Here is a 13,589-nt window from a genome sequence, read left to right as displayed (position 1 = left end):
AATCACTCATTCCAAAACGTATTAAGAGCTTTTCTGTATAATTCTTTTGAGAGAGTTTAATACTAGACTCTGTTTTTTTTATTTCTAGACCAAGGAAGTAAGTTGCTGCTTTGACAGTTATTTTGAAACGTCGTGTCAGCTCCTTCATAACTCTTTTTGATTCAAGTAGGTTGCTTGAAGCAATCAAACCATCATCTACGTATAAAACCAATATGATTTTTGAGTTCCTTGTGTTTCTTATAAATAAACAGTTATCATTATCACATTGCTTGAAGTTAATAGATGTTAGATAATCAACGATGCATTTGTTCCAGCACCGTGGCGCTTGTTTTAAACCATAAAGGCTTCTCATCAGCTTGCATACGTTATTTGAACCATCATTATAACCCTCAGGTTGTTTCATGAAGATTTCCTCAGATAACGATCCATTCAGAAAAGCTGTTGACACGTCGAATTGTGTTAGCGTTAGTCCTTCATTTGCAGCTATGCTCAATACAGAACGTATTGTAGCCATTTTGGCAACTGGGCTAAATGTCTCTTCGTAATCAATGCCTTTTCTTTGTGTATAGCCACGAGCTACTAGCCTTGCTTTAAATTTATCAAGAGATCCATCAGCGTTTGTTTTAGTTTTGTATACCCATTTGCATGAAACTGGCTTTCTGCCTTTAGGTAGTGGCACTAAAATCCAAGTTTTCATCTCTTTAAGTGATTTCATTTCACTATTCATAGCTTGAATCCATTGATTCTTTTCTGGACTTGCAAGGGCTTCTTGATATGTCTTTGGATCTTCACCATTTGATAAAACATTTGCTGCAGACATCAAAACATAATCATCATATCGAACTGGTGGTCGTAGTTGAGATCTATCTCTCAATTGTATTCTCGATTCAACAGGTATCTCATCTTCATGTATATCATGCTCAAAGATTTGTTCGTCATTTGATTCTTCATGTTCATTTTCAGTTTGGTCAGGTAAATCATTAAATGGTTGAGGCACATCACAAGTGGGTTCAATGTGAACTTCGGATTGAGATTCAACTTCAGATATTGGCAGATTAAATTCTGGCTCGCATTGTTTCTCACGTTCTTCCTCCCTTGCTTCATGCATTTTATGATTGTCGTTGTTTGAAGATAGCTCAATTTCAACAGAAGATTCTTCAAAAACTTCAGGTTCCTCGAGACCAATAGATTTAATGACATTTTCATTGAACAAAACATCTCTAGATCTGATCAAAGTGAATTTTCCATTTTGTTCACGTTTTAGAAGACGGTAACCATCATCTCCATCATAGCCAATCAATATACATCTTTCAGCGTTCTTAGACATCTTTTTCCGCTTCTGCTTAGGAACATGTGCATAGCATTCTGAGCCAATTATTCTCAGATGTTTGATTGATGGCTTCTTATTAAACCAGAGTTCATATGGAGATTTATTTGGTACTGGAGTAGGTCCAGTCCTGTTGAGGATGTACGTCGCAGTTGATATTAATTCAGCCCAGGCGGCAACGGGTAATTGTTGAGCGTGCATCATACTTCTGGCGGCCTCGACTAATGTCCGGTTTTCACGCTCGCTGCTTCCATTTTGTTGCGGCGTATATGGCATTGTAAGTCTTTGAGATGTACCTTCCTGTCGAAGTATTTTTCTCACTTTCTCATTGTCAAATTCTCCTCCATTGTCCGAGATGATCTCTTTAACTAAATATCCGGCCACTTTGTATTCTTGTAGTACTTGCTGTAGTTTTAAATGTACTTCAGACTTATGTTTGATACAGAATACGTGACGATATTTGGTAAAATCATCTTTGAATAGTACGAAGTACTTATTTTTGTTGAAGGATTCTGGAAAAGGTCCACAAACGTCAGTATGAATGACCTCTCCTGGTGTCTTGGCTCGTTCTCTAGTCCCAAATTTTCGTCTGTGCATTTTTCCATAAATACAGCCAGTGCATAATTCAGAGTCCAGATTAACTTTGAGTCCAAGCTCGTGTTCAATAACCTTCTTAACATGCCTTTTACTTTGGTGGGCAAACCTTTCATGATAAAGTTGCAGGACGTTATCAGTTGCTTCAACAGTGTTTATGTTAGGAGTGATGTTTGTTAAACATTGAATATTTAACTTGTACAGCCCTCCGTTCTTCACTCGTTTTCCAACTAATTTAACTTTGTCGTTCACTTTCAGATAACAAACTTCTCTCTTTGATATGAATTTGCTTTTATCTAACATGTCTTGTGCAGCAAGAACTGAGAAGAGATTTCTTTTAATTTCAGGAACATACCAGACATCATGAAGTCTAATATTTAGCCTTTTGCCGTTTACAGTGGAAATTATATCAACCGCTCCTTTTCCAATAGCTTTAATCGTACCACTTGCTGTTGTCACTGTGTTATCTTGTTTGAAGTATTCAAAAGTGGCAAAAATGTCGTTGCGAAAGGTGACGTGATGAGTGGCACCATTGTCGACATACCAGTTATTTGGATCTTCAACTACAGTATTCATAGCTTGGCTTGTAGTGATTTGCATTGCCAAAAGGTTAGTTTGGTTGGTATTTTGGGAGACTGTTGGCTTGGGAGGTCTTCCCGCAGAAATCCATTTTGAGCAGTTCTTTATTTTATGTCCAATTTGCTTACAATATGGGCATTTCAGCTTCTTCCCTTTCCGTTTGACTTCATCTCTATTGCTTGAAGTCACTAAAGCTTCAGCAGCAGTGTCTTCATTTTTGCAAAGTAATGCTTTTTCATGAGCACACAGTTGAGACGTAAGACTTTCTACAGTACGATTCTTCTTCGACAGTAAAATCCAACTCGACTTGAATGAGAAATAGGCTTCCGGTAATGTGTCAAGTATTTTGCATATTAACAATATATCCGGGAGATCAGACTTCTCATCTTTCGCTAGTTCAGTCTTCAATTCAAACCAGAGGTTCTTGATCTTAGACAGATGGGTAGTCATGTCGTGTTCAGGATTCTTTTTGTAACTGAAGAATTGCATACATAAATCATACGATCGGTCTTCGGAAGTTCCATCATAGAGACGGTGAAGCTCGTCCCATACTTCTTGAGCAGTACGAAATCTCATAATTTTCTGTACATTTTCATCAGACATATTTGCTGTGAGTACCAGCTGTGCTGCGCAGTCAATTTCATGATACTTCTTAAGAGCTTTTTCATAAGCAGCCCTTGCTTCCTCTGACGCAACATCATTGTCAGATAGCACTGGCTTCTTTAAGGTACCATTTATTGCTCGTTCCAAATCATTTGCCGAACCTCGAAGCAGTAGAGTTACCTTATGTTTCCAGGTTGGCCAGTTTGCAGCACATTCCAACTTTCCAATATTAATTTCAAATTTGTTCATGGTAACGCTAACGCTCTGCTACCATATTAAAGTCCGTATTTAAGGATTTATTTTAATCAAAATTAATATTATAAGAAAAGTTAGAAAAACAATGACACTTGACATAACTAATAAAATATAGTGACATATGACATATCTAGTAAATAAAAACTCTATGATGTAGTTAAAAATCTTCAACCAGTGTCTTTAACATATTTGAATATTAAATATCTTTTCTAATAGTAAATTTCTTAGACTTAGATCGCGGTTAATGGTTAAAACATAACCCATGTCTACCTATTTGAGTAATGGACGCGTATGCCACATTTGCATTTTGAAGTAACTACCAGAAAAAAAAAACGTTTTAACATAGTGTTACCATGGTAACGCTACTGTTACATTGATAGTGACATTTTCAAGTATTGATAAATTATTAAACCGCATTCTACGTTGTAGTAAGTTTATTTTACGCAAAGGTCTATTAAAATAGTGGTTAATCAAGTTTTCTAAGTTATTTTCAAAACAATGGTAACCCCACTAAGTGCAGATGATTTTACTGCTATGGAAGGGCAGCTGAGAGAATGTTTGGAGGAGGACAGAAGGTACACCCGTGTTAACAACGTCAAATGTGACGCTATACACACAGCTAAAACATATGAAGAATTTGCGTAAGTTACGTTAAGTCGCTTGTTTATACACGAACCCGCCAAGGAACTCTATGGTTACTCTATTTTAGGGGGGACTTGGCCTTATTCAACCAAGTTGACTCCAAAATGCAGGTCTAATTCAGGTCTAATTAATTTAATTCTGCGCCACCAACTAAAATATTCCAACGCTTGAAGTATTCAATTACCGTTTTTCCGATAAGCTTGTCACAGTATTCGCAGTCTCGCGGTCAGAGTTATTTGAAAAGGGGTAGAGATGTTTGTTTTCAAATTCCAAGTTCAGTTAAAACTTATTAAAAAATGATCGTTTGGTCTCGATTTGATGTTAAATATTGTTTCAGTGATCGAGTTGCAGCTGCACATTTACGCCCTTTGGAGAAAGATGATTATAAAAACAAATTCTCCCGCTCTTGGAACCAATACGCAGCCAAGGATAAAGCAAATATAGATTAAAAAAACACTGTGTTAAAATTATAAATTCAGAATATTGGTAGACATGATCATCTTTAATTAATTAAAAATTATTAAAAAACAACATATGTAATATGTCTTTTAATAAAGTAATAGTTATCAAAAAATGTATAATATAAAACTATAAAATAAACAGTTCAAAAAATATATGCAATTAATAAAATCAACGGACATTTTCAAAAACTAATATCTGTTTATCCAGCAGCGCTTGAGTTCACGTCGTGAACAACTAAAGCGCTCGATACTTGATACAAAGTGCTTGATCATTTTATCTGTTTCCTAGGATTTGCCATCTGTATCTGTATTTCAGTCTTGGTGTGGAAACTCTCTCTGAGTGGGAAATAAAGGCGACGATCATTGCGATCTATCTTTAGAAGAGGTTCGCTGAACCATCCGTACCTGATAATTATTTGTTTGGTTAGTGTGATGAAGGACACCAAATACTAATACTCTGCGTTCTCGAACCTTTTTTAACAAAGGATGGGAAGAGGAATTGGCGGAGAAGGGGATATATAGGAAAAGGAAACATCCTTTATCTGTATATTCTTCTCTGTCTATCAAAGGTTGGAACAATTTGCAACCTTTTAACTTGATGTAGATGTCTTTGGGCAACGGTCACTTCGCTATATTAGCGAAATCAGGTGGCCGCTTGCTCGTTAATCATCCTCTGCTAATTAATCTGTCAATTAAGGAATATTTCCACTGGTTCTAACTAAAAAACAAAAAAGCATTTACGTTTGATTGTCAGTAACTGGGGAAGGGTAGTTACTGCGCGGTCCTTTAGCCCTGTACTTGCCCACGTTGATGCAGTAATTGTTCTCCTTCTCAGCCAGCTCCTGTGACACTTCGCCTATCTGATCGTGTGCGGCGTAGAACTTGGATGTTAAAGGAGTTGCTGGATATAGATTTGTGCGATAAGAAAGTTGCATGAGATATACTATGTTTATAGATATTTATTAAAAGGGACTCGCGTTCGCCTGCAACTTCGTCAGCACAGAATTAAAACAAAGCTAACACCATGAGTACACATTTCTCATATAAATTTTACACTAAGGGTGACACTCAGTAAGCATCAAAAGACTCCTGAGTGAGGCCGTTAGATACAGACTAAGAACTTTGCGAAAAAGACACCAAATCTATACAAAAATACTATTTAAAAAAAATGAGAGTATTGAAAAAAACGTATTCAAGTAATTTAATATTGAAAACACAGTGTAATAATACTGAAAATTCTAGTTATTGGATTTAAATTTACCTTTAAAGTTAGGTCTATAAATCTTGTAATTTCGAAAATGTTTTATCTCTCTATAGATGATCTGGTTCAACATGTCTATGTTGATTGGCATTCGGATACCGAAAGTGCATCTCCCAGGATCCATACTTATTGTTTATTAGGTTGAGGATTTTTTTATCTAAGTAATGATTGCTTACTTCTGAAAATTAACAAACGATTCAGAGTATTGTATGCAGTGCTTCAGTTGGCACGTGGTACAAAAATTATACTTTATCCCGACGTGCCAATTCAAATTCCGGGTACTATAGGTAACTGAAACTAACTAAAAATATAATTTGATTATTATAAGTTTACTACCTCGGTTTTTTTTAGGGTTGCTTAAATTATAAAATGGATATAAAAAATCGTATAAAATGGTATATAAAATTACATTATGACGTACGTCAAAATTTAGATAAAATATTGTATTTCTAAACATGTAAATTCAAAGAGGTCTTAGTCGTGATGAATATGATATTTTTAAAAGAGCCATTGCATTATACGTATTCGATTCCAAACAATAATTGATTGGAAGTAACTTTGTAACACTCCTACATTATTGTAAAACATGTCCTCCACTCCACATTCGTTAAAAAAACAAACATCAGAACAGTAAAACAATCGAAAAACGAACAAATATAACTTTATTAAAATAAAACATAAAAAGTAATAAATAAACAAGTACTACAAAACTTAAAAGAAAACATAAAAGTAGTATAAAACTTAATAATTAAGCAGGTTTCTAATGTTGAAATAAATATATTGCCATCGCTTTCATTGTATTTTTAGCCGACTTCAAAAAGAAGGAGGTTATAAATTCGACTGTATTTTTTTTATATGTATCAATACGTGTCATTGTAATATGAGTCAACGGTAGATTGCTTTTTGTTACGTTTTCAATTTGTTCTTCGGATTGGACGTGAGGATAATTATTTCTACCTTTGTTTCAATGCTTTCAGTGATTGGTTGGTAAAAGCGACGGTCGTTGCGATCTACATTTACTAAGGGTTTGTAGTACCAACCATACCTGAAATTAACTGTTCATTTTACAAGATTCCTACGTAAACAATCGTAACCCTCAAGTTGCACAATTTTATTTCATTAACTTAACAATTACTACTATCTACCAATTTGATAGCGAGTTGTATGGTAATAGTAAAAGAAATGAAAGATAATAATTGGACTTTTTAAAAGTTACCATTGGACCGATTCATCAGTAAAACGATCGGCCCAACGGGAAACACCTTGCTATTTTCACCATCGACTAATTTTATCCAAAGTAAAGTGAGGTATAACAACTAACTCATGATTCGAAGTAACTGGAGCCGAATATTTAGTGCGAGGTCCCATTGCTCTGGCCTTCTTTACCTTGTTGCAATAATCGTCAATTTTTAACTTTTGCTCCTTTGTTTCTATTTGCAAGTCGTGAGCAGCATGGAATTTTCCAGATACTGGTAAAGCTGGAAATCATTACACTACGATTATATTGTAATAATGTGCCTACATTTAACCATTATATGGTATGAAATGTACTTTAGACTTGTCTCACTTAAAAATACTGATCGGAAATTCGTGAAACTCAATAATAAGTAACCAAATTGATAGTTTTTGTGTTATCTTGTAAAATGTTATATATAAAATTCTCGTGTCACGGGGTTCGAACTTGAACTCCTCCGAAACGGCTTGACCGATTCTCATGAAATTTTGTGAGCATATTCAGTAGGTCTGAGAATCGGCCAACATCTATTTTTCATAACCCCCACATTTAGTTTTTTTTTAACTGCGCGCGGACGGAGTCGCGTGCGACAGCTAGTTTTATTTATAAAATCAATATAAACGTTGGACCTTATAAGTTTAAGTTTAACCGGGTAATTAAATATTTATATTAAAATATATTTACCTCCGAAATTAGGTCTATATATTTTATAGTTGCGGAAATGTTTAACCTCTCTGGATATGATTGCATTGAGCATGTGAATGTCGATGGGCATTCGGATACCGAATGTGCATTTATCGGATGCACCAACCATTTTAAGGATGTTATAGATTTCTTTAAAGCTAAAAAGGGAAAAATGGACAATATTCCTAATCAGTTAAGCTAGAGACAAAAATAATTAACAATTCATTGTTTACTCTGAAGTTAATCTGATTAAAATTACGTAACTACGAGTAAATTGCTTGCTTACCTGTTCTGGCTGTAACCTATTTACTATATAATATAAAAATTACTTATAAAATATATTGCAATATAAAAAATATATGTTTATAAATGTATCAATATCAAAACAATTATTTTATAAAATAACAAAACGATTCAAAATCTGGTTAAAAACAATTTTTTCAAAAATTATAAAATGACATTGTCAAAGAGGAGAAGGAAACTTTAAAAAGAAAATGATTTTTCGTTCTTAAAGAGTGAAGAAAGGCCTACCTAAATACCATAATAAATATTTATAGAGGTCAGTGAATTTGATATTTTTGACGCACAGGGAATATAGCTCTATTTTTTAGTCTAAGTTATGTCATATGTCAAAAACCTTTCACTCTTTGTAAAAATATATTTTTTTGATGTCGATGTACGATTAAATGTTTTAACAATAATTTAGTACCAATTTAATTTTATTTCTTAATTATATTAATTTTTGGCACAATTTATTTAAGTTTCACTATCTTTTTTATTAAGTGTTTCGATTAAATTTACAACTAGGTAAGTTAATATTTTGTAGAGATCTTTATTTCTGTAATAACTATAAATATTTTCTTAATTAAAATTAGTTGAAAAGATTTAGGTTTAGGATATAAGGATAGTAACTAGATAATAAGATATGATGTAATTGATAAACATTTTTTCTTACAAGTATTTACAAATTCTACTGTTACTAAATTTTAATTTAATGCTTTCGTTCATCTAAAATTCAATAAAAACCTTTATGAAAAAAGTTTAGGTTATGTTACGTTTTGGTAGATTAATTTAATATGAATTAACGTACTTTTTATCAGCTTTATTTTACAATGGCAACTGGAACAGGAAAATGTACATTTGGTACTCGACCGCCAGTTGATATCCACATGCTAAATGAAATTATATACAGGGAGGTGAAACATTTTCGCAATTACAAGACATATAGACCTAATTTCAAAGGTATATTTAAACTAGACCTTTTTTGTATGTTTCAACACCCATCTATCTTAAGCCCGCTACACACCTTAAGTTGTACCTGTACAGTTTGACTGTAAAGTTAAATCAGTGCAGCTGAAACTGAAGGTGTGTAATGGTCATAATAATGCATTTAGCAATGCAGATGCATTATGAGCAGCGGTTATTTGATTATGGTGGAGCAATAATCTTTAATTCGTTAAATTGCGACGAGCGCGTCAACGCGTCAAAGCGCCATGCCTCTGCGACAGACAACGTATTGTTGCCGAGCAGAGTATAGGCGTTAAGTTTAACTTTAAGACTGGTCTGATAGTCATCTTTTATATTTATTTCTTAGCAGCAGTTACATTACAACATCGATTGTAAAGTTTTGGTTTTCAGGTGTACCTTTAAGTTCTAAGTTCTACGCGGCACATGACCAGTTGGAATCAAGTGGTGAAGAGAATTTGAAAATAGAGGGATACTGTCAGAATGTTGGGCTAGCTAGAAACCTTGGGCCGATCAGTAAATACCCTTTGCCTGTTACAACAAGTCATGAGTAAGAAGTTAATTAATTTTAAATTATAAGAACCAAAACCACCAATGTGATTATAAATATTTTAAATGAGCTGACCTACGATTTTATTCGCATAAAATTAAAAAAAATGCATATTTTTTTAATTATGTGCTATTCTAATCTGTAATCTTATATCTGTACCAAATTTTATTCAGATATAATTAACCGTTTTGTAGTTACTTTGTGACAAATATTCAACAAATCGCATTTATAACCTTATACTCGTAGTTATTATAAAATTAAGGTGTACATTTTTAACAGGTACGGTTGGTATACCAAGCCACTCTATCCAATAGATCGCAACGATCGCCGTTTCTATTTACCGAAGAGAGAAAGTCCACACACAAAAATAGAAGTGGTCATACTTATGTCAAATCCAAGACAAAGGAAAGCTTGAAGCCAGCAGCAGTGGAGCGGTGGAAAAAAACTGAAATACGGAAACCTGTTCACAGTGTTATTTTTTTTTAGATTATATATATTAGACCTTATATTAGTATTATATAAATAAACTTTTTAAGTATATTACAATCTTTTAATTATCTTTGTTGAAACGTAAAGAGTTATTTCATCGCTCTACTTATGTATGTACCATTACCAGTACCGCGTGAAACCAGTCGTGTGGATGCAGTCGTTTAGTTAAAAAGGGGTGTAAGTAATTTAGTGCGGACATTTCGAAATTTTCGTATAGCGAAAGACATATATCAAAAATAAAATTAACCGTAATTCTTAGTTTGCCTTTATTTTTTATATTCTAGAAAAAAATAATACAAATATAGATAATTCAATTATCACTTAATTATTTTGCTTAAGCTAAAGCTTATTTATAGGATTTCACCTAAAATTAATAAAACCAGAAAAAAAAATCTTTGTTAAATCTTCACTTAATAGAGATAACAACATGTTTTATACAAGATAAGTGTTTTGGCAGTGGAAACTCACGGGTAACAATATTATCGGTACATCTTAATATTACGGTATATACTATCGCTAGTTTTTCGGTACGTTTTGTTTATATCTGTAGGTATTTTGAGATACCATCCGTATCTGTAAGGAAGTGTTAACTTGATTATTAATAATAATTATTTTTGTGATAAATAATCATACTAATATTATATTATAAATACGAATGTATGAATGGATGGATGTTTGTTTGAAAGTATCTCCGGAACGGCTCAACGGATCTTGATGAAATTTGACACAAATGTAGAACATAGTCTGGAAGAATACATAGTTGCATAGGCTATACATTTATTAGGTTTCTTTTATTCCGCGCGGACGGAGGCGTGGGCAACAGCTAGTTATACCATATTTATAAAGCAGATTTTATTATTTCCTTTATAAAACGAAAGCTTTAACAGTCAAGGTTTTAACCCGACGAACGATTATTTAAAACGTTAAAAAAATTGTAGAAAAATGGTTACGTTTCAACGTCTATAAAAATCCATGTAACTAATGACATACTCATGGTTTGAGGTGACCGGTGCAGGGTATTTATTACGAGGTCCTCTAGTCTTCAAGCCGGCTATTCTGTCTGCGTACTCTTCAATCTTCCGTCTTTCTATGTCACTTTCTTTTACTTTGACTAAATCCTGCGCTGCGTAGAATTTACGACTAATAAATTATTTTAAACTTTATCATTATTACGTTGTGTTTTAGAATTTTTTTGATGTCGCTGACGGTTGGTAAAGAAATTGGTGGATCATAAATTTTGGGAGAGAAATTACATAAGTACTTACAAGCCGATTAGTACTTGTTTGTTAGCTATATTTAATAACAGTGGGAACCATGCTCAAACTGCAAAAAGTAATGCTCGCAGTTGCAATGGAAAGGGTTAGTTGATAGTGGGTTTTTTCCATTTAGATACTTCAAAAATATTTGTAGCTCTTTTATATATATAATTATTAATATTAATTATAGTTTAAATTTTAAAAAATATTGACTAACCTCTAAAATTAGGTTGATATGTCTTATTCTGATAATTTTTGACCTCCCTGTATATGATTTCACTTATTAAATTATTATTCATAGGAGTTCGAGTGCCGAACGTGCATTTTCCTCTAAAAGCCATCTTAATTTAATACTAAAAATTATAAATCTACATTAAGCGTGACCTGGCAAGAATGAAAATAAAAAATCAATTATTACCTCCACTTAGATTTAAGTTATACATAGAAAGCTAAATTATAAGCTTAGTTTACTTTAAATTAATATAATTTTATATTTTCCATCCTATAGTAGTTAAATTCAATGAAAATTGTTTGAAAATGTGAAAAACTTGTGTAGTTTTCAATTAAATATCAAAATGACTGCCAAAGAGTATGTAACTACTTCGTAGATGACTGCGTCAAAAGTTTATTACTGACCACAGAAATAACGTTCGGAATTTATTTTACAGGTGAAACCTAAGTTGAGATTTTTAAAATAATATTTATTTTACTAACAGTTTTCGGCAAAACGAGGCCTTAAATGCGCACAATTTTACTCGAATACCATAATACTCTATTTTTAAATATCTTTAGTACACTAAGATAGAAAAGAAGAGAGTGAATTAAGATATGATGGCATAGATATATAAGGAAGAGTAGTACATATTGTGCCGACCCTCCGTAGAGAAAAGAGCAGGATGAATTTTGTGTAAAACCTTAAATACTTATTTTGTGTCCGCATTTTGTGAACAGCAATCAACAGGTGTAGACAGTAATTTTAATGGTCTTGTAACGTCGTTAAGTCGAGATGGTCGTTAGATTAACGTTAGATTGCGGTTGGATTACACTAATTACGGACCACCCACTACTAGTAAATAACCTTAGTTTACGTAATGTTTCATGCCATTCACAATACATGTAGTTACGTTAGGTTTATTGGTATTTTAAGGGTAGCAGTTTATCACATTTAAGAAATAAAGAATTTTTAGTTATTTTCAGATTTAGTCCTCTGATGTGGGAAGAATATCGAAACCAAAATTTCTTCAAAATCTAAAAGGTACATTACAAACATTGTTTTTTTTTATTAATATAGAAAAAGAACAAGTTTAATTAAACGTTGAAGTTGAACAAGTTGTAAGATTTGCGAATTTGAGATTTTACAATTTATAATTGTTTATCTTAATAATAAAAGTGTAATAAATGAAATGTCCTTCCAATGAAGATCCCTGAACTGAATTTAAAAGCCTTGAGCTCCCGCTTCGGCCGTCATTCCTCGCGGCGCTAAGAGACGCGTGAGAAGCTTTGAGCTGCGACCTGCCTCATAAGCGGAGCGGAATGCAGTGCAATGCAAAAAGTTATGACTATCGGAAGAAGAGGTTAAAACTCTCTTCGAGTTTACATTAGTAATTGAGAATGGTATTTTCATTGAACGTGTTACGAAAAATTAAGTAACGTTGTGTATTAAAAAGAATTGAATCGTTTCATTCCACTTTGAATTCTGCAAAACTAATTAATTATTTTAGATAGACGTTGAAGACTAATTCAGAAGTTGAAACTGATACACTGTAAGTAAAGTGTATCTACTGACAAACTTTGTACTCCAACACACTTACATATATGTACGTAGGTACTTAAAAAAGTACAGTAACAGAAATCGCTCTGCTCATGTCTATGGTTGCTCCACAACAAAAATTCCAATCGCACATCGCATCCTCACCGATATTGCGGTATCCGCGAAATCGACACCCCGCAAGACAAGTATTTCATAAGGAGTATAATTGAAATAGCCGCAAATAACCTCCCCGCACCCCCTTCCACTTCACCAGGGGAGGATGAAGTTCCGGGCATACGTTGCCGTGTCACGGCTAAGCTCGAACGGGAGTACAGGTGAAGGAGATGACATATTAAAACAATCCATAATGTCGAAACCTAAAAAATGGAAATAATAAAGTATGGATGTATTTATCCAACAAAAGTATTGTCATTAATCTACATATATATAAAAGAAAGTCGTTTTAGTTACACTATTTATTAACTCAAGATCGGTCGAACTTATTTAGCTGAAAATTGGTGGGGAGATAGCTTAGAACTAGGACACGGACATAGGAACTTTTTTTATCCTGTGTGCATTTTTTTATTCCGCGCGGACGGAGTCGCGGGTAAAAGCTAGTTTTCTATAAAAAAAGACATATAATATATTTTTGTACAGCT

The 13,589-nt window shown here is 33.4% G+C and overlaps 3 protein-coding genes across 3 annotated transcripts; 1 reads left to right on the top strand and 2 right to left on the bottom strand.

Annotated features, from left to right (window-relative positions):
• Positions 1-4,699: 4,699 nt before the first annotated feature.
• LOC106718760 (protein FAM183A-like) lies at positions 4,700-5,878 on the bottom strand. The gene is made up of 3 exons (XM_014512927.2): positions 5,723-5,878; positions 5,203-5,362; positions 4,700-4,866 (listed from the first exon to the last, which is right to left on the bottom strand). The coding sequence occupies exons 1-3, from the start codon at positions 5,844-5,846 to the stop codon at positions 4,731-4,733; spliced, it is 420 nt and encodes a 139-aa protein (XP_014368413.2). The 5' UTR covers positions 5,847-5,878; the 3' UTR covers positions 4,700-4,730.
• Positions 5,879-6,628: 750 nt separating this feature from the next.
• On the bottom strand, positions 6,629-7,770 carry LOC123722493 (protein FAM183A-like). Its single transcript, XM_045684362.1, has 3 exons — positions 7,641-7,770; positions 7,044-7,200; positions 6,629-6,767 (listed from the first exon to the last, which is right to left on the bottom strand). Exons 1-3 carry the CDS (start codon positions 7,768-7,770, stop codon positions 6,629-6,631), a joined length of 426 nt encoding a protein of 141 aa, XP_045540318.1.
• A 982-nt stretch (positions 7,771-8,752) lies between these two features.
• LOC123722492 lies at positions 8,753-9,884 on the top strand. Its single transcript, XM_045684361.1, has 3 exons — positions 8,753-8,882; positions 9,279-9,435; positions 9,715-9,884. Exons 1-3 carry the CDS (start codon positions 8,753-8,755, stop codon positions 9,848-9,850), a joined length of 423 nt encoding a protein of 140 aa, XP_045540317.1. The 3' UTR covers positions 9,851-9,884.
• Positions 9,885-13,589: the final 3,705 nt, after the last annotated feature.

The sequence above is a fragment of the Papilio machaon genome, chromosome 26 (genome assembly GCF_912999745.1).
Source record: "Papilio machaon chromosome 26, ilPapMach1.1, whole genome shotgun sequence".
NCBI classification, from domain to species: Eukaryota; Metazoa; Arthropoda; class Insecta; order Lepidoptera; family Papilionidae; genus Papilio; species Papilio machaon.
Note: the sequence above shows the minus strand (reverse complement) of the source record. Positions and strands in the feature narration are given on the sequence as shown.

Coding starts and splice junctions, on each gene's coding strand:
- LOC106718760 (XM_014512927.2), bottom strand. CDS start 5,846: ATGGATCCTGGGAGATGCACTTTCGGTATCCGAATGCCAATCAACATA. Junction 5,363..5,722: donor TTATAGACCTAACTTTAAAG/GTAAATTTAAAT, acceptor ATCTATATCCAG/CAACTCCTTTAACATCCAAG. Junction 4,867..5,202: donor CCAGTTACTGACAATCAAAC/GTAAATGCTTTT, acceptor AATAATTATCAG/GTACGGATGGTTCAGCGAAC.
- LOC123722493 (XM_045684362.1), bottom strand. CDS start 7,770: ATGGTTGGTGCATCCGATAAATGCACATTCGGTATCCGAATGCCCATC. Junction 7,201..7,640: donor ATATAGACCTAATTTCGGAG/GTAAATATATTT, acceptor AATGATTTCCAG/CTTTACCAGTATCTGGAAAA. Junction 6,768..7,043: donor CCAGTTACTTCGAATCATGA/GTTAGTTGTTAT, acceptor AGTTAATTTCAG/GTATGGTTGGTACTACAAAC.
- LOC123722492 (XM_045684361.1), top strand. CDS start 8,753: ATGGCAACTGGAACAGGAAAATGTACATTTGGTACTCGACCGCCAGTT. Junction 8,883..9,278: donor ATATAGACCTAATTTCAAAG/GTATATTTAAAC, acceptor TTTGGTTTTCAG/GTGTACCTTTAAGTTCTAAG. Junction 9,436..9,714: donor CCTGTTACAACAAGTCATGA/GTAAGAAGTTAA, acceptor CATTTTTAACAG/GTACGGTTGGTATACCAAGC.